Below are 20,435 nucleotides of genomic sequence, written 5' to 3'. Positions count from 1 at the left end.
CCAGCAACCCACGCTATGCCACTACCATGGCAACTGCAGGCAAAAGGGAATCAGGTCGCTGTTGATGGGAGGGTTCCTTCTCTGTCTTACACTCTGGAGAGCTGCTGCCAATCAATACATCAGCTACACTGACTGTCAGCGCCTCTCCAGGCCTTCAGGCAGGGATGCCTCCCAATTTTTCCTGAAGATGCTTATGATTGAACCCAGGACCTTCTGCATGCAAAGTTGATGTTCTACCACCATGCTACATCCCTTCACATAACGCGTAGGCAGCTGCTTTATACAAGTTAGACTGCTGGCATGTCTAATTCAACATTGTGTAAGCTGATGGGTAGAGGCTCTCCAGTGTTCCAGGCAGGGGACATTCCCAACTCTACTTGGAAATGCCAGGGATCGAGCCTGGGACCTTCACGCAGAGTAGATGCCCCACCACTGATGCACACCGCCTAGCCAGCTGCCCACACTGAGCCTCTGGGTAAGCCAGCAGTCCAGCTTGTGACCTCTCACCATAAAATCCTCTCTTTAACAAAACGCCAATAGAAACATATGATTTTTACTCAGGTTGTGCCCAAACTGTTAACTCCACCTTTCATAGGAACGCAGGAAGCTGCTTATCCCAAGCCAAACCATTAGTCCATCTAGCTCAGTCTTGTCTGCACTGACTGGTAGCAACTTTCCAGGGTTTCGGACAGTCATTCCTGTCCCTGCCTGGAGATGCTGGGGATTGAGCCGGGGGGCCTTCTGCATGCATGCACCGGACTGTAGCCTCTCCTTCCTCGCCCTGTTGCTTTTCTCCCCCCTTGTGGAAATGCCAGCCCCACGTTTGCGAGATTAACGCAGCTTCAGAATCTGTGCGGGGTTGAAAGAAGCTCTCTGAGAGTGTGCAGGCGCAAAGCACACCCCCAACTTCCAGCCGTGTAACAAAACCATCCTTTCTTCAGTTTGGTCCTGAAATTCAAGTGGGGAAAACACCCGAAGCCGTGAGTCACGGCGAACGGTTGAAAACATTTTAAAGAGGCACGCACTCCGTTGCAGGGCGTTTCGGAGAAAAGGAAAGTTCCCATGAGGTCACCCGGTATCACAGTCGCGAATTTCCGCAGTCTCTTTACTAGCCGCGGAAAGAAAGAAACGAGTGAAGCTGAATTGAAGCTTTATTGTTTTAACAGAGAATTGTCAGTTTCACAAAGAGAGCACAGCTCAAGGATCTGCCCCCCCTTCCTTTTCTAAAAATTAAAAAAAGAATGTAGATTCTCGTTAAGAGACGGGGGTGGCGCCACTGCTTTTGCGATGAAAGCAAACTTTCTTCCCTTGCGTCAGAATTGCACCCTTTGAAACGGTGGAAGAAGCAGCGGAGTAAAAGAAAAGAAGAAGAAAAAGAAAAGAAAACGCCTTCAGGTTTCCCAAAGCAGGTTTCTCGAAACAAGGAAAGCTCACGACAACGGCCTCCGCAACAGACCCTGAGGAGGGACGTCATTATGGGGGTGGTGAGATAAGCAGAAAAGCCACCAGGCAGCCTGCAGTTGGAGATACACATTGTGCCAGAGGGTGGGAAACAATCCTGTTAAGATTGCCATTTTGCAGATTCTAAGCTGAGTCTCTGCCCTTTGCTTACCAAACAGGGAGAGGCTCTTAGAGCAGGCATCTCCAAGCCAGGGGCCTCCAGATGATTTAGACTACACCTCGCAGGGTGTAGGGACAATGGGAGACGTTGCCCACAACATCAGGAGGGTGCCAACCAAGGGAAGGCTGTCCTAGGCATGAAGGGCACATCATTCTCTCCGGGTACCGCAAATCATTTGCCTTGGCCTAGGCCATGTCTTGCCACCCCCCAGCAATATACGTAGAAAGGGTTGCTAACTGGCCGGTCAATTGCTGATCTGACCAGTGAAACAGCATTCTGGGCTGAGCTAATCCTGCTCAGAGTAGATCCCTTGAGGTAAATGGGCAAGGCTGGCTCAGGTCCATTCAGTTCAATTAGCCTGCTCCTAGTGAACTGAGGGACCCAGGTGGCACTGTGGTTAAACCACTGAGCCTAGGGCTTGCTGATCAGAAGGTCGGCGGTTCGAATCCCTGTGACGGGGTGAGCTCCCGTTGCTTGGTCCCAGCTCCTGCCAACCTAGCAGTTCGAAAGCACCTCAAAATGCAAGTAGATAAATAGAAACCGCTACAGCGGGAAGGTAAACGGCGTTTCCATGTGCTGCTCTGGTTTGCCAGAAGTGGCTTTGTCATGCTGGCCACATGACCTGGAAGCTGTACACCGGCTCCCTCGGCCAATAATGCGAGATGAGGGCGCAACCCCAGAGTCGGTCACGACTGGACCTAATGGTCAGGGGTCCCTTTACCTTTACCTAGTGAAATGTAATTGGAGATGACCCTCCTCTCTCAGAGAACCAGGAAGGAAGTCTGGGAAGTCAGAGTCTGCAAGGCTCCGCCCACAACCCTCCCAATCACATTCTGACCCCACCTGCAATGTACGCCAGATTCCGCCAGACTCTGGCCCCGCCTTCCCTGGCTCCATACCCATGGAGTACTCATAGGACCAGTGTTTTTGTAAATAAAAATAAAAATCGGACGTCAACCGCCCTACCCACGAGGACGTCTCCTTCATTCTCCATCTTCCAAACCCTGCCTAGGAAAGTGGGTGGCTTGTTCCAGCAGTTGCAACTGGGGGTGGGTGAATAGGGGAAGCAGGGTTGGAATTTCCATCTCCTGGAGATCCTTCCTCGTAATCTGATTTCCCTAGCCGGCAAGACTAAAGGAAAGCTCTCATAGTCACAGTGTGGAGCAGGTGATCTGAACTAGAGACAGCTAGTAGCAGTGAAGGAACCAACCTAAGAGGGAAACAGCTCAGGCACCCAAAGCCCCATCATGTTACAACAAAAATAATAGCTGCCGTCCATATAGATCAGCCGCCTAGATATTGCGGGGTGAGTTTTGCACAGGCTTGTGGATCCGCCCCAAGTTCTTTCAATGGGCCAAAGAGATCTGTGAGGCCTTCCATTTGTCCATGTTCTCCCCATGCTCTTCCTCTGGGAACTGGCAACTGCAGGTGTCCTCATGATGAGATCCTGGGAAGTTTGAAGGGTGGATGGATTCAGGCTCTGCAGGACAAAGGTACCAATGGTGAGGCAAAGAGGTGGGCAGGGCCAAAGGCAAAAGCGGGTGGAGCAATGAATGTAAATTTGACCATCATGCGGTAGGTGGAGTACCCTCCACCCAGGCAAGCAAGGGTTAATGGGCACAGAAAAATGAGGACATGCACTAATTAAACCTGTGGTTGGGAGGGGTGTGGAGGGAGAAGGAGGTGCTGGGTTCAATCCTGCTGGGTGCTGCTTTGATAGCACATTCCCTGTAAGGAAGCCCTGCCAAAGCAGACCCTGCCTCTTCTTCTGTTTCTCCCCTGCCCCATAACCAGCCCACCTTCTGTCAGGGGGCAAATTGCTCTGGGTGGGACAACCCAACCTGAGTTGACTGGGGCTGTCTCTCCACTCAGTGCAGGGTGATTTGGTGCTGGATCCGGGCTTGGGTCAGATCCAGAGCACAACCCTACTGGAAGTTGGCGTAGTCCAGGTGTCATGGATGCAGAGGAATGGTGTTTGGGGGGGGGAGACCAGCTGGGGACCCACTAAGGGAAGAAGGCTCAGAGACTGGGGACTGGTAGTGGGATGGCGATGAGTGGTCAGAGGTAGAAGACTGGGAGGAGGAGGAGGTGTTGGAAGAGCTAACAGGGTTTAGTGAGCTAGGAGAGTCGGTGGCAGAGAGAAGTCCAGAATCGGAGGCAGAAGCTGAAACAGGAAGAGGGGGGTAGAGAGGCCAAGAGGCAGAGACGAGTCAGGCTGCTGAAGAAACACAGGTGTCTCGCCCTCCTTCTGCGACAAGCTCGCCTCCCCGCTTGTCTCCCAGAACCAGAAGAGGGCTGAAACGGGTGAAGGAGGAGCAGGCTGCACGCAGGCTCAGTCTCTGATTACTTGGGGAAAGGCGTAGAAAGAAGGGGACTTAGCTGTGGGGAGCTTTCGGTCACAGCAATTGATTCATGGGGTAAGACCTCCCAGGGATGAGCTGTTGTGCTCATTAGGCCTGACACTCTGCCAAGTCTGTGAGGATTGTCCTTTTGATAATAAAGGAATTAGCGCCAACTTTGAACACTGTAACTTACTGCCAGCTCACCCTTTGACACTAGGCTTTCGACTGATACTGCCATGGCTAGGTCAGGAGGGAACTCTGGGTGGGCACCAGGAGGGGGTCCAAAAGCTACACTGACCTTCCACCAGGGGCAGTTTCTTCTTCTGTGTCCATACGCAGATGATTAAAAAGAACGTCAGCAGGATGAGGAGAGAGAGGCCCGTTGCTGTCACAATGGTCAGGATTGTCGTGACCGTGGAATCTAAAGAATTAATGTGCATAGATTTATGTATTTATTATAAGAGCATTATTTTACCACCCTATCATAAAACACCCGGGGAGTATTCAAACATAAAACACCATTCAAATAAATAAATAAAAGCACATAAAAGTGACTGGCTGCTAAATAATAATAATAATCTGTGGCATAGACCTGTTGACGGAACTTTGGCTGAGCTCCAACTCCCTAGATGTGCTTCAAGGGCGCCATCTAGGCTGCAATACCAGCCACCTGAGCATTCTGTCAGCTGACCTCCCCAGGGCCAATCCCAGCACACCAGGCCCTATATAGCTCAGAGCCCGATGGCTTGTTCCTCATTCCTAGCGTGAGGGCACCTCTCTGCAGCAGGCTTTAAAAACAAGCACTAGATTTTCGAAACAAGGAAGCTGAAGAAAACACTCCTCCGTATAATTCATTTTTGTCTTATTTAATTGGAGTTTAATTGGGTTGAGAGTTTAATTTATAGAATTTGGAATTACTTTAATATTACATAGCATTTTAAGAGGGTAATTTATCTGTAATTAATCGGTGTTCATAATTTATATTTTCTAACCCTCCATTTCATTGATCTTTTCATTGGCTTTTTTCATATTAATCTATTTCATTATTTTCTTTCTTGAGTATCTATAGATTTAAATCTTTTTTTATAAAAGATGAGAAAAATTATTTGTTTAAAGGTATTTCCCCCCCCCTTAAAAAGCTAGGTATTATTTTATATACTCTTCTTTCCTCAGTTATTAATGGGCTCATAATATTGTAACAGATGAATTAATGTTTCTAGTACATTCTTTATTTAACAATATCTTTTTTCCCTCCTCCTTTGTTTTCAGGTTTTTTGATCAGATAGGCACTAACATAAAGCAGTGATGAGACAACGCTGTTATACCTGTTATGCCTTGTGAATTTGAAGCATATTTATGAGCTTAAATATATAAAATGAAACAAACACCCAAACCTGTCTTTAATATTTGCTGCCACCTGCAAGAGAACTCTCTTGCTAGCCGTGACCATCATCCCTGCGCCCCAAGAACACCCATCTCTGTCACCAAGGAGAAGCCTCCTCTTGGACATCTTTGCTCCTGCCCCCAGAATAACGCCGAGGTCACCCTCCCATTTCCACCACCTGCCTGGGCCGCGTCAAAAACGCGTGTCTCCAAGTGTGTGAGATTTGGCAACAGCCTTAATTGGAATCCAGTCCCACTGTGTCCACGTTCTCTCTGTGTGTACAGTATTCAGTGCAAGCTGTACTCAGAGTAGACCAACTGAAGTGAACAGGCACCACAAACAGATTCATCCATTTCAACAGCTCTGCTTTGGATATAACCGTGTCGGAAACAACTCTGCGATTCCCATGTGTAGGTCTTTTAGGCCCATTTCGGATACAGAAAACAGAACCGTACCAGTTTGCATAACTACGGTGACGGGTCTCGTGCTGCCACATTCCACGTTATGAGTTGTGTTCCCTGGTCGTCGAACTGGAAGCCCCAGCGTCTTGCAGCTACAAAGGAAGGAAAGAATGATGGTTGGAACATGGGTGTGCTCAAGGTGTGCTACAGCTTAGTGGTTGAGCATCGGTTTTGCTTGTGTCTCCAGGCTCGGAGAGTCCCCTGTCTGAAACCCTGGAGAGCTGCTGCCAGTCAGTGTAGACAACACTGAGTTAGATGGACCAATGGTCTCTCTCGGTATGTTCCTATAATAAAATAGCATTATTATTATTTATGCTGCAAAGCAGAGAATGACTTACTTTGTCCAAGGTCTGCAACAGCTGCCTTTGGCATCAGAGAAAGTTCCATTAGGGCATGGGCTGCAGAAATATCTGAAGTCAATAGTGCCTGGAAGAAGGAAGAGGGGAGGTAGGTGGTTACTTACTGCTGAGAGGCTCCCTGCTGTGTTTTTATGCTTTCTAACAAAGCAACATTTTCTCTGTTTCTGCTTAGTAAATCTGTGTGCAATCACTCCAAAACAGTTTTCAATAAGCGGCGAACTATAAAATTGAGTGAGACGGTATAACAATACGGAACTTTAAAAGAAGCCGATACTCCGTTCCCAAAAAACCCTAGTAGAACATGTTTATTATTATGTATAAAAATTTGTATACCGCCTTATGCACTTAGATCTTAGGGCGGTTCACAACATGAGATTACAACATAAAACCCCCCACAAAATACATAATGAAAAATAAAAACAAAGGCAACCCAATAATCCCCCCCCTTCCACAATATATTTTATAGGGCATTAGATGTCAATCACGCCTATTGTTCAGGCTCAGAACCTGGCAGACCCCACCAGGCTCCGCCCTCAGATCCACCACACCCTGCCAGGCTCCACCCTCTGTCCTGCTACACCCTGCCAGGCTCTGCCCCCTACTCTATCGCATTCATTCTGACAGGATCCAACCCCTGATCCACCACCATTCTGCCAGACCAGACCCCTTAACCTTGCTAGGTTTTACCTCTTGTCTGTCTTGCCTTCCATACGCTGTTAGACTACAACTCCCATCATCCCTGACCCTTAGCTCTGCTGGCTGGGGATGATGGGACTTGTAGTCTCACAACACCTGGAGGACCCAAGGCCTATGACTTAGAGGAAGAAGGGATTGACTCAAGGGTTACCTGAACAGCTCAGTTCCTGCCCTTCTGGACATGTTGGCACTGCCCGGCATTGATGGCATGGCTTGTCCTTACAGCACTTCCCACTACTACATTTGCCACAGGATTTCGGAGGGACCCCTGGTGATGAAGAAAGGTGTGCAAGGAAAGAGGGTTATAAATACAAATTTCTTTACAACTGCCCCTTTGAGTCTATGATGGGCACCGTGATTTAGCCCAGGCCCTGGGAGAAAAATGCAGCGCTCCATTGAAATCAATTAACCTAAGTTATTTTATTTATTACAGCTATATCCTTCCTTTTTCTCCAAGGAGCTCATGTACATGGTCCCCCCACCCTCCTCATGTAATCCTCACAGCTCTGTGAAGGAGGTGAGGCTGAAGACCTTTGGCTGTCTCAAGGTCATGCGGTGAGCTCCACGGCTGAGTGGGGATTTGAACCCTAGTCTCCCAGGTCCTATTCCGACATGCTAACCACTATGACGCGTTGGCTTTCCAGCGTGTTCTTTAACTTTGATGGCTCTACTCTGAGTCCTCCAGCAACTGCAGCTTTGAGGAGATGATTGATCCACACCCTCGCCTATGCCATGTGGGTTGGTGGGCACCAGAGCTTGCCTCCCCGCTGAATCCTGCAGTGACATTTCTCTTGACAGCCTTTGATCAGTGGTTCACAGACTCCTTGGGACACCAAACCCCAAACAAAGACCAACAGAGCCGGAAACTCCATTGCCTCAAAGAAGCCAACAGCTACAGAAAAAGGCACTGGTCACCTAACTGGCCTAAAGGGGCACTCAGGGGTTGGGGGTTCCAGTTAATGACTACTATAAATCCTACTATAAATCCTCAGCTGGTTGCTGGAGGACTTTGCTGAGAAGACTTGGATGACTTGTCTCACCCTATGGGGTGCTATCCATGGTCCTAAAGCCTTGCCAAACTACTGGCCACTTCTTGTTTCGGCCATCATTCTTAGTGGAAGACATCCCTGTGGATTATGACACACCCATCCTTTGGAACTGGGAGAAGGGGAAAGATGGTGACTACCAACCAATTGGAGCAGTATGGAAACTGAAATGAGTCTGCCCCCTGAAAACAGCCCCAAATCCCCCCCTCTTTTCATGAAATTATTATGGCCCAACCCAGCACTAACTGCTGCCACTTAGGCTTGCAAATGGACACCTAGTCTGGTGGTCTATGGCAAATAAGATCCGCGCCAGATGTACCCCTTTTGTCTAGCAGAAAGGTGGGCATGTTGGTAGTGTATAATTCTTATTTTCAGCTGATGCAGTTTCAATGTTTTGGTCAATGGGAAATGTTTGAACCACCACATGGCTCAATAACGAAATGATAGATAAGATTAGTTTTTTAAAATCAGGCATCCCCAAACTGCGGCCCTCCAGATGTTTTGGCCTACGACTCCCATGATCCCTAGCTAAGAGGACCAGTGGTCAGGGATGATGGGAATTGTAGTCCAAAACATCTGGAGGGCCAAAGTTTGGGGATGCCTGTTTTAAATTGTTTTAATATTGCTTTTAATACTGTAACCTACCCTGGGACTTTAAGGTGAAGAGTTCGTAATAAATTAATCACTGTCATGATAAATAAGACCTGGAAAGATAGAAAAGAACGAGGCAGCAGGATTGGGTGGCAGACAGATTGGCTGTCTAAGTAGAAGAGTTTGGATAGCTAGATTGATATACACAGCAAGTAAGATTAAATTATATTGAGATGGATAGAAAATGCACACAGTTCAATAAACAAAAGGATAGAAGGAATTGATAAGAAGACAGGTTGGAATATTATAAGGAAATAGAATAGATTTAATGGATTGGCAATGATATATAGAAATGGTAGATAGGATAGTTGTGTAAAAAAAAGATAGAAACTAACACACAGGTCAATAAACAAAAGGATATAAAAGACTGATAAGCTCTGTAAAGATGGAGAAAAAGAGAGAGGATACAATAGGAACAGATCGGATAGACAGATAAGCATGGGATTGTAAAGTTATGGAATTATAGGTAGAAACTAGCACACGGGTCAATAGACAAAAATATACATAAGAGTAAAGGTAAAGGGACCCCTGACCGGTAGGTCCAGTTGCGGACGACTGTGGGGTTGCGGTGCTTATCTAGCTTTACTGGCTGAGGGAGCCGGCGTACAGCTTCTGGGTCATGTGGCCAGCATGACTAAGCCACTTCTGGCAAACCAGAGCAGTGCACGGAAATGCCAATTACCTTCCCGCTGGAGGAGTACCTATTTATCTACTTGCAGTTTGACGTGCTTTCGAACTGCTAGGTTGTCAGGAGCAGGGACCGAGCAACGAGAGCTCACCCCGTCATGGGGATTCGAACCGCCGACCTTCTGATCGGCAAGCCCTAGGCTCTGTGGTTTAGACCACAGCGCCACCCGCGTCCCTCATATACATAAGATTGGTAAGCTGCAAATATAGAAAATAAAGGATAGCATGGGAAGATAGGTAAAATGACAGATAATGCATTTGACAGAATAGAAAGGGAGATGAAATAGATTGAACAGATAGGCTGACATTTATGGTGAAGAGGAAAGTTAAGTTACGCATAGATAGAAAAACAGGATATATAAAATAGGTAGACAGCATAGAATAGGTAAGATGGATAGGATAGCTAGACATTATGCCAGCTTTGGCAAAGTGTAGTTCTTAGGAAGTTCTCAGTATTACAAATAAAATTATCTCAGTAAACTTTGGTTTAACCACTGAACCGCTTGGCCTATCTCATGTAAGAAGTCTTCCTGTTGCTCGTTATGCTATAGTTCTCTTGAACCCTGAGATGAGACTTTGGAAATGGGGAGACACATTCCAAACACAATGGTATCTTTCCTCGCAACCATTAGGCTCATTTTCAGGGTATCAAGGCAAGAACACCCTAGAATCATAGAATCATAGCTGAAGCCTCTGGCAATGTCCTAAGCTTCATGTTGAAAATTAGTGGTGATCCCCTACAGTTGTTTTTAAAAAGATGCAGGAAAAATGAGGGGTGGGAATAATTTTCACAAGTCGTCTGCTGGTTTCCTAAGCTTAAGAATGTCAATTTGACATTTAAGGGCTGTAGCTCAGCAGGAGTGCAACTGCTTTGCATGCAGAAGATCCCAGGTTTGTTCCCTTGCATCTCAAGGTAGGGTTGGGAGATAGGTCCTGTCTGAAGCTCTGGATCAGTACAAGGCAACTTCCTGTGTTCCTATATCTTAAAGGAAGGCCTGAGCTCAGTGGTAGAACTTTGCATGCAGAAAGTCCCCAGTTCAATTCCTGATGTCCCCAAGGAGGGCTGGGAAAGACCCCGTCTGAAACCCTGGAAAGCTGCTGCCAGTCAGTGTAGACAATTCTGAGCTAGGTGGATCAACAGGCATGACTTGGTTTAAACACTTTCCTATGTTCCTATGAAAGGCTGAGTCAATAATTTGGGCACTACCTGGATAAAGATCATACATTTCTACTGGTACCCCCAAAGAGCTGCTGCCACCCAGTGTTGACAGTACTGAGCTGAATGGACCATCCTATGTTCCTACGCTGCAGTGGGGCCTCTGAGAACGCTAGGCTTTTACTTCCGATAATAGCTAGCCTCAGAATCTTCAAATTCAACAGGGCCTTGGTGCACATGCAGAGTTCTATCTCCGTCAGAGATTCTTTAGAATTGCAGGGGGTTGGACTAGATGACCCTTGGTACCCTTCCCATTCTATGGTTCTATGAACTCCCCTGGGCTACAAGAAAAGAGCTATCAACCCAGACAGTCCAAAACCTCAAACCTGCTCACCTAAGGAATGTTAAAACTCTGTTCCAAACTTACCGGCAAGAGTTGACGAGCAACAAGGTCTCCACTCCTGTTGACCGTCAGTAGTGGATTGTGCTAGTTCCATACACAGCCAGAGCATCACCAAACAAAGCCAGCGGCTGTCTAATCTGGGGTGAGACTTGGCTTCCATTTCCTTCGGTCGCCTCTTCACTTCTTCCGTGGGGGATGGAGACTCAAAGTTCTCCCACAACTAGCCCTCTGGTGCGCTGGCTGGGAATGCTGTGCCCCTGGAAGGTCTCCCACCTCTTCTTCCCCCTCTGTCTCCCTCTCGCTTCTTTTGACACATTTTTGTAGCAAAGAACAGCCCACGTGTTTTCTGTGGAACGAAAGCCATGTCATTTCCTGCATGGTGTGTCCGTATGGCCCTCTTGAACCACAGCTCTCAACAGGAAGCACTGAGGCGAGAGACATGAGGGGGAATCTGAGCCCAGCAAGAAGCTCTCACACTCTCTCTTTCTCCCGGCGCTGCAACTTGGGGCCGTCCAATATAGCAGAATGTTGGAAGATCCAGACAAAAGGAAGGAGTCCTTCACATAGCTCATAGCTAAACTGCGGCGCACTCTCTCGCAGGAGACAGAGACAGACACCCAATCTAAATGGCTTTAAAGCAGGATTAGATGTGGAGAAGACTATTGAAGGGAGACTAGTGATTCAGGATGCTTCTGAATGCCAATTGCTAGAAATCACGTTGGGAGAGATGTTGAGCTCAGGCCCTGCTTTTGGGGGGGGGGTATTTATTTATTTATTTACTTTACTAGGTTTACATAACAAAAGCATGAGTTCATTCCACGTATCTTTACAATTTGCCTCCCCCCACAATCCTCCCCCCTCCCTTCCCACCCTCCCCCCTGATCGGGCCTTCCTTCTTCATATTTTTAACCATGTACACAGTCTGTTCATTCGTGCTTGTATATTCGGGTTGGCTTCTCCCCTTTCTACCCAATTCCTATAAAATGCCCACTTGTTTGTGATTTTTTGGAATTTATTTTCCCATCTATCCTCTGCCGCTATCTGTGCAAATATTTCTGATTGTACATATTCAAAAACATAATCGTTCCATTTTTCCATATTCCATTTAGCTTTTTCTTTCCATCCTAGAGCAATAACTGCCATTCCAGCTAAAATCACGATCTTACTTTATTATTTCCCAATATTCCCGAAAATAGCAAGTCCCTATTAATTCCTATGTTTGTTTGGAATAGTCCAGAAATTACCCTTATGATCCTCTGCCAATATTCCTTAACCAGATTGCATTCCCACCACATGTGTGAATAGAATCCTTTATGCGACCACAATGCCAGCATCTGGGGCTAAATCCTTTCACTAAATACACCAATTGTGCCGGGGTTCTATACCATTTTAGTAAAAAAGTTCTACTTAATTCCTTATACTTTTCTATTTTGATATTGTTTATATTCTTCATCATTTCTTGTACCGTGTTTGAATGAATCATAACTTCCTGCTCCCATTTGATCTGGATTATCCTTGTCAACCTGTCTTTGTCTCTTATCATCAGTTTATATATAAGCTCAGGCCCTGCTTGTGGGTTTTTCAGAAGCATCCAGTTGGCCGCTGTGAGGGTGCTGGATGAGATGAGCCTTTGGCCTGATCCTGCTTCAGAACGCTCCTTATGTTCAAAGAGCAGCAGGAGTCATTCAAGCGATACAGAAAAAGTCAGCTGTCGCCTAATAAAGGGCAACAATCCTCTGATCTAGTGTTTCCCAAACTTGGGTCTCCAGCTGTTTTGGGACTACAACACCCATCATCCCTAGCTATAAGGACCAGTGGTCAGGGATGATGGGAATTGTAGTCCAAATACAGCTGGCGACCCAAGTTTGGGAAACACGGATTGACGAACTCAGTGGCATGTTTCAGATGCTCAGTGCCGCTTTCCTGCCTCCGTGGGTCTTCAGCAGGAGATGTTTACTGAAAGTCAGCACAGGAGGAAAGGCAGCCGAGCGAGGGCAGGGAACTCTGCTTGAATGGTCCTGGAACCACGGGGAAATTCTGATGTTTTGAGGGAGGAAGCTCTGAGCCTCGGGAGTAGAGCATCTGCTTTGCATGCAGGAAGCCCCAGCATCTTCAGGTCGGGCTGGGAAAGACCCTGGAGACTTGCTGCCATTCAGTGTAGACTATACTGAGAGAGATGAGCCAATAGTCAGATCCAGTCTAAGGAGGCTTCCTAAGTTTCTGCGTCTCAAGGATAGAGCATCTGCTTTGCATGCAGAAGTTCCCAGGTTCAATCCCAAGCATCTCCAGGCAGGGCTGAGAGATGCTCCCTATCTGAAACCCCAGACAGCTGCTGCCAGTCAGTGTAGACAGTACTGAGCTAGATGGACCACTGGTCTGACTCAGGTTAAGGCAGCTCTCTATGTTCCTATCCATTGCTTCACCTACTTTTGCCTCTGGTCCCTATCTGCTACTGGCATGCGACCCCCAGAAAATTATCTTGGAGGGAATGTGGCCCTCAATATTAAAAAAGGTTTCTGTCATGCATCTTTCCGTGGTCATTTATCAATTCCGGGAAATGTTTTCTAGAGGGAGGTGAATATCTTGCTCCCCTTTTCGTTGGCACCATGGATTTAGCTTATGATTAATAGATATGGATCTGAAAACTAAGCTTTCGAGCATGTTATCTGGGAAAATTCTGAAGCCAGCACAGTGTCTATTATACTTTTGCCATTTGTAATGCCAGAAAGATTTTTCAAGGAAGTTTTCCCCAGGTGAAACTGATCACAACTGGACATGGGCGAGGTCTTTGGGCCGCCATTTCGACTCATTTGTGCTCAGCGACAAGGCAGGCATCTCATAAGGCAGCAGAGGTTTAGCATAAGAGTTTTGCTTTTCCTACTGTACATGGGGTTCCTTCCCAGTGTTATAGAAAAATTCTGGATGCACGTTTACTCCACTGCCCAGCTCATCGAGGTGCCACTTCCGTCCCTGGTCAGCAAAGGAAGGAATCTCCAGCCAAGTTAAAGAAGCAAACAGCGGTTAGTAGACCTGATCTTTATTTGTTGCAACAAGGTTGAAACACACAAAGAGTAGGAACCCCGAGCATGGGGTTGCATGGACTTTTAAGACCCCCCCCTTCCCATAATACATTTCCAGATACATCATCAATACATCACCCACAAGTCACTAAGAAGAAGGGAATCTTGCACAGTAACATGAGCCCATCATTCATCCCTGTTATCAGATTCAGTTCCCAAACACCTTCCAATAAAACTATTTACACAGATCCTTGCTCTCTGGGCTTTCCTGAAGATGGGCTTTGTGAATACCTGGTTTCAGCAAACTCCATCAAGGGATACCTGTCTGGTGGTCCATTGTCATCTTTTTCCTACTCCCTGGGGAGTGGGGAGGTGTACTTGACTCTATGCATCAGGGATTATAGAGGCAGGGGAAGCCCTGGATCCCCCTCTTCCAGAGGAGTCATCAGCCATTGGAACCAAGGAAATGGGTCAAACCTTTGAATTTTGGCGATGGTTTGATTCTATATTGGATAGTCGGGGAAAATAGTACAATGCAGTACATGGCATCCACTTATTGCTACCAGTGCCGGATTTACGTATAAGCTAAACAAGCTATAGCCCCCAAAACATTTAAAGGGGGGGGGAACTGGATGTGCATTTCCAAAATATAATATTAAAAAACAAATAAAACCTACATACAGTAGTGATGTATGGAAGTGAGAGCTGGACCATAAAAAAGGCGGATCGCCGAAGAATTGATGCTTTTGAATTTTGGTGCTGGATGAGACTCTTGAGAGTCCCATGGACTGCAAGAAGATCAAACCTATCCATTCTGAAGGAAATCAGCCCCGAGTGCTCACTGGAAGGACAGATCCTGAAGCTGAGGCTCCAATACTTTGCACACCTCATGAGAAAAGAAGACTCCCTGGAAAAGACCCTGATGTTGGGAAAGATGGAGGGCACTAGGAGAAGGGGACGACAGAGGACGAGATGGCTGGACAGTGTTCTCGAAGCTACGAACATGAGTTTGACCAAACTGCGGGAGGCAGTGCAAGACAGGAGTGCCTGGCGTGCTCTGGTCCATGGGGTCACGAAGAGTCGGACATGACTAAACAACTAAAGAACAACAACACAGCAACAGTGTATGCTAGCCTGCTAGCCTTCTCCCTAAAATATCACCAATTTGCTTATTTCTATATATAGCATGCCTACATTCTGCATGGACTGGTTGCAGGGCAACATGTGCAAATGGCTTTAGATACCTATGAGGTCTACAAATATAGCATATTATTATTACTGTATTTTAAAAAAGTGACAATTTGTTGTTGACAAAGGACAGCTGGACATATATAGGGCCCCATTACCTTCAGTAGCTTAGGGCAGGGGTCCCCAAACTTACCCAGCTTCGGGCCGGTTCCTCCGGCGCCGATTGCATGGCGGGCCAGAGGGCGGGGGAACGTGTTCCCTTACGCGTGCACACTCGCTTTTTCTGGCGCGGGGCAGCGCTGGAAATGGCTTCTGCACATGCACAGATGTCATTTCTGGCGCACTTCCGGGTTGGCCCCGCGCTAGAAATAGCTTGCGCATGTGCGCACAAGCTATTTCTGGTGTTGCGCTGACCCGGAGATGGGCAACTGCACCGCGGTGCGGCGGTAAGAGCGGGCAGCGGGAGTCATCGAGGGCCGCACAATTGGCGTGCGCGGGCCGCATCCGGTCCCCAGCCCTTAGTTTGGGGACCCTGGCTTAGGGCCTCATCAAACCTAAATCCAGTTCTGATAGCTAGTTTTCCTTTCTGATCTTCTTTGCTGTTGTGTGTGTGTGTGGTGCCTGTGTCAACGGTCATTGTCCTGGCCTTAGAGGCTGGTGGTGGGGACTTGGGATTTTTGGGAAGTCATTTAACTGCCACTTCTCCCGCTCCTGGTCTTAACACCAGGTTCGATGAGCCCCACTTGCCCCTCACTACTTCCCTCTCTACAGCACAAACAGAAACCGCCTTTATTCACCATTGGACCAGCTATTGGTCTCGTCCGCTCAAAGCAGAATTGGCCCAAACCTGAAGAAGAACTCCCAAATGATAAGTGCTGTTCTGTTCAACTGCCCAACAGGCCTCCAAGGTGTCCTGGGCTCCCCTTTGTTGGAGGCATTTAAGCTGCCTCCTGTGTTGCAGATCTTGCAAAGACTGGGGTGGGGTGGGGGTTGTACTGGATGACCTCCATCATCTTTTTCTAGCCCTGAGATCCTATGAGTCAAAATGGAAGGGGCAACCACCACTGCGTCAAACGTTTGTGATAAAAAACAGTAGAGGTAATTGACTCAAAGTTTCTTATGAAACCCAGAGCTGCTTAGTTAGGTGAGCTGATCCACATACCATAGTTCTCTGCGGTCAATGAAATAAGAATCTTAATATTAAAGCACTTTTTGTACACGTACCAGCTAGGGACTGAGATTTGCAGTTCACTAAATGTTACCACGCATGTCATTTCACTGTCAAATGGTGAGTTTTGGCCATGAGTTGTGACTTTAAGAACTTTTGTCACAGAACTACAAGATGGCTGGTCATTATTAACTTCCGAGATCATAGAATCCTAGAATTGTAGAGTTGGAAGGGCCCACACTACAACTCCCATCATCCCTAGCTAACAGGACCAGTGGTCAGGGATGGTGGGAATTGTAGTCCCAAAACATCTGGAGGGCTAAGTTTGGCCATGCCTGATCTAGTCCAACCCCCTGCAAATGCAAGAGTATTTTGCCCAACATGGGGCTAAACTGACAGACTTTCCTGTTCCCCCAGGCATTGGATGGCCGATAGAGCCTAGCCATAGCAACCTTTAAATTAGCAACTGGGAGCATATATGACTGTTTTGAAATAATTTTAGATGTTCTTTATAAAAAAAAGATGGTTTTTAGTTGTTTTAAAAGTGTTTTATGTTATTTTAAAATTACGTTGTTTTAACATTTTGATTTTTGCTCCTTTAGGAGGAAGGCTGGAGAAGAAATTTAATACAGACAAATAAATATTGCTCAGCGTACAGTAAGAACTGAGAAGGGGTGTATGTGAGGGTTTTTAATCCGCATAGGGCAGCAAAAAATAAGACACACTGGCTCCCAGCTAGTGCTCACTAGTGTTGCTGACATTTCCTGTAGAAAACCCCCAAATGTGTGGTTTCTGTGACAAGGGCTGCATCAGACACTGAGCTCTCTACATGTGAGGGGAGGGGGAGGAAAAGAAACCATGCAGGCCCAGAAGGTAAGAATTTACTCAACTTGACGTCAAACTAACCACCAGCCTTGGGAGTTGACTCCAGAAATGTCAGTGCATGGACTCTGTGCTGTCATTCCTCGCTGAGGAAGCCCAGTTCATTTGTTAGATGTCATTCACATCACCTGTGCCGTGTGGGAGAGACGTCAGAGGCTGCTTGTCTGCAGAGGTTTTTGGGGGGAGGCGGCCCGTTCGTCAGAAAGGCACCCTGGTGTCTCTCCAGGTATCTCGAAATGTCATCACAAAAGGCCAAGCAGGTGAAGAAGAAGGTGAAGCGGGACCAAAAGACTTCTCATGATTTCTCTCTCTCTCCCCTCCCTCTTTCTCTGCAAAATGTTGCCACACAGCAGCCTAGAAACTACACTGAAAACCACACGAGTCCCATCACCTTTCTCTGCTCGTCGGCTGTGGCTCAGCGGTAGAACATCTGCTTTGCGGTCAGAAGGTCTCCATTCCAACCTGTCTGTGAGAGACTCCTGCCAGCTGTCTGGGCAATATTGACCCAGATGGACTGGCACTGGCGTTCGGACTTGATAAAAGACAGCTTCCCAGGTTCCTGCGTCTTAGAGAAGGGCTGCAGTTCAGTGGCAGGGCATCTGCCTTGCATGCAGACAGTCCCAGGTTCAATCCCCAACACTGGCCAAGTGGCCATTCAGTGAGGGGCCCGGGGACACAGCGGTGAGGTCAGGCCAGCCTCTGGGGCCCAGAGACTCCCCCCAGCAGCATGCAGGGCAGGATGGGGATCCCGGTGGGGGTGGGGTGCCTGGCTCGCTTCCCTTAAAATCCTGCACCTGGGGCTATGGCCCCTCTGCCCCCCCCCTGCTATGCCCTCTGCAATTCCCTCCATCGTCTTGCACTCCCAGTGCACATTTTCAAGAATAACGACACTGCAGTTTGGCACTCCTGTTTGGAGCCCTAAACGGCCTCAGCCCAGTATACCTGAAGGAGCATCTCCACCCCCGTCATTCAGCCCAAACACTGAGGTCCACCTCTGAGAGACTTCTGGCGGTTCCCTCCCTGCGAGAAGTGAGGTTACAGGGAACCAAGTAGGGGGCCTTCTCAGTAGTGGTGCCAGGGGCGTACCCAGCGTGAGGCAGGGGGGGGCAGCTGCCACCCCCCAGAAGCAGGGCCAGTGCAGCCGTGGGCGAGAGCGGCGCTGCCGGCGGGGCTGGTGGGCAGAGGTGGAGGTGGAGCACATCCCGGTGGAGCGCAAGTTCACCGTTCCCGCCCACTGCACCGCGCCCTCCCTCCAGCTCCCCGTCGCACCCTCCGGCAAGGCCACGTGCGGCGGGGAACCAGAGAGCATGGCGGGAAGCTGGAGGGCACGGTGCGGTGGGCGGGAACAGCGAACTCACACTCTGCTGGGCTGTGCTCCGCCTCCGCCTCTGCCCGCCAGCCCCTCCAGCAGCGCCGCTTTTGCCCACTGCTGCGCGCTCCGTCAGGATCCTGACCATAGTGCACCGGGGGCAGCCCGGCGGGCCAGAGCAAGCGCCCTGGGGCTGCATGCTGTCAGCGGAGCCCCGGCGCCTCCGACTGCAAAAAGCTTTGCGCTGCCTAGGTGAGACTGGAGTCCGCTTCACCTGGGCTCCGTAGCCCTGCCCACGTTCCCACTATGTGGCCCCTCCCCTCCTGTGCCTTGGCCCCGCCCCTTGCCCCTCCTAGTTTTGTTCCTGGGTACGCCCCTGAGTGGCGCCCTCCCTGTGGAACGCCCTCCCACCAGATGTCAAGGAGATAAAGAACTACACAACTTTTAGAAGACATCTGAAGAGCTCCAGGAAACCCTTAGGCAGGGCATGAAGACAACAGCCCTCTCTCACTGTTACTCATAAGAACAGAAGGAGAGCCCTGGAGGATCAAGCCAGTGGCCCATCTACAGCTGCATCCTACTCTCCCAGTGGCCAACCTGACTTCCCAGTGGGAAGCCCACAAGCAGTTCCTGAGCATAACAGCAACTCTCCCCACTTGTGATTCCCAGAAACCGGCATTCAGAAGCAGACTGCCTCCAGCAGTGGAGGGAGAAGATAGCTAGTAGCTGTTGCTGGCCTTCTCCTCCTCGAACTTGTCAAATCCCCTTTTACAGCCATCCAAGTTGGTAGCCATCACTGCTGCTTGTAGGAGCAAGTCCCATATTTTCACCACACACCATTTCATTTCTGATCGCTGTATTGTATTATTTTACGTTGCAAGAGGCATTATCAGAGTTAAAGGGCCCATTCCAGGCAAACAGAAACACTCGAGGAGGGTGGTAATGTCCGAAGGGCACGAGATAGAGCCTTGTGGGGGATACTTTTGATCCATGGGTCTGAAATTATCCCCCCTTGATCTCCTGCGTTCAAATCGTGCTTCGTTGCTCCAAAGCAGAGAATGGTTTCAACATTTTTTTCCAAAATTGAGTTATCATATTCATTTTCTGTGTCTTCCCCGATTCTTGATGCAGAATGTGGATGCCTAAAAATGGGATCCGGATAATCTGTGACATTTTGCTTTTGCTGAATCAGAGAATCAGAAAGCCGCAGGTACGCCAATGCTCTCTTAGCCCCAAGTACCCAGAAGTGAGACATTTGCTAAGGTTGCATTTAACCAACACTTCGCGTCTTCAATGTTCTCAGCTTCGTATCTTTAGGTCTGTACCTGGAAACCAAGTGTCATGACTCTGCACGAGACGGTGGCCACAGAGAGGGCCGCTTCCTGTGCAAAGCAGTGTCATCAGTGTACATGGCATCCGGTCGTGAACATGAAACCCCGGTGATGGACAGCCAATCTCTCAGCACATTTGAGAAGATAATCTCTGACGAGAGCGAGAAAAGATAACTCTAGCATCTGCCAAAATATAGAGAAACTGAGTGGTATCCAAGTAAGCTACACTGAGAGTCAACCCACGGAAATAAGTGGACTGAAGAAGAAGAGTTTGGATTTGATATCCCGCTTTATCACTACCCGAAGGAGTCTCAAAGCGGCTAACGTTCTCCTTTCCCTTCCTCCCCTACAACAAACACTCTGTGAGATGAGTGAGGCTGAGAGACTTCAGAGAAGTGTGACCAGCCCAAGGTCACCTAGCAGCTGCATGTGGAGGAGCGGAGATGTGAACCCGGTTCACCAGATTACAAGTCTACCGCTCTTAACCACTACACCACACTGGCTCCCAGATAGTCATGTCCATTGTTTTCAGTGAGTCCACTCTGGGTAGGACGAACCAGCGGGAGATCTTGAGGTCTCAAATTTCAGCAGTGCCCTGAGCAAAATTAGGCGCCCCTGCTTCTCACCTTCCATTCTCTAGCATAAGTTGTGGCTCCCCCAATGGCGACCCTGAGGCTCCGCACTCAGTGTGACTGAACTGGTTGTTCTCACCTAAATGTGCCTCTGGACTA

At 48.3% G+C, this 20,435-nt stretch overlaps 1 protein-coding gene across 1 annotated transcript; it reads right to left on the bottom strand.

Annotated features, from left to right (window-relative positions):
• Window positions 1-1,312: 1,312 nt before the first annotated feature.
• On the bottom strand, window positions 1,313-11,077 carry TNFRSF18 (TNF receptor superfamily member 18). The gene is made up of 6 exons (XM_035120481.2): window positions 10,831-11,077; window positions 7,015-7,131; window positions 6,147-6,234; window positions 5,803-5,900; window positions 4,262-4,384; window positions 1,313-3,101 (listed from the first exon to the last, which is right to left on the bottom strand). The coding sequence occupies exons 1-6, from the start codon at window positions 10,964-10,966 to the stop codon at window positions 2,968-2,970; spliced, it is 696 nt and encodes a 231-aa protein (XP_034976372.1). The 5' UTR covers window positions 10,967-11,077; the 3' UTR covers window positions 1,313-2,967.
• Between the last annotated feature and the right edge of the window lie 9,358 nt (window positions 11,078-20,435).

This window comes from Zootoca vivipara, chromosome 6, assembly GCF_963506605.1.
Source record: "Zootoca vivipara chromosome 6, rZooViv1.1, whole genome shotgun sequence".
Lineage (NCBI taxonomy): Eukaryota > Metazoa > Chordata > Lepidosauria > Squamata > Lacertidae > Zootoca > Zootoca vivipara.
Note: the sequence above shows the minus strand (reverse complement) of the source record. Positions and strands in the feature narration are given on the sequence as shown.

What these genes read in the sequence shown, in the direction of transcription:
- TNFRSF18 (XM_035120481.2), bottom strand. Translation starts at nt 10,966, where the DNA reads ATGGAAGCCAAGTCTCACCCCAGATTAGACAGCCGCTGGCTTTGTTTG. An exon ending in TTGCTCGTCAACTCTTGCCG is followed by an intron (nt 7,132 to 10,830) that starts GTAAGTTTGGAA and finishes CTTCATCACCAG; the next exon opens with GGGTCCCTCCGAAATCCTGT. An exon ending in GCAGGAACTGAGCTGTTCAG is followed by an intron (nt 6,235 to 7,014) that starts GTAACCCTTGAG and finishes TCCTTCTTCCAG; the next exon opens with GCACTATTGACTTCAGATAT.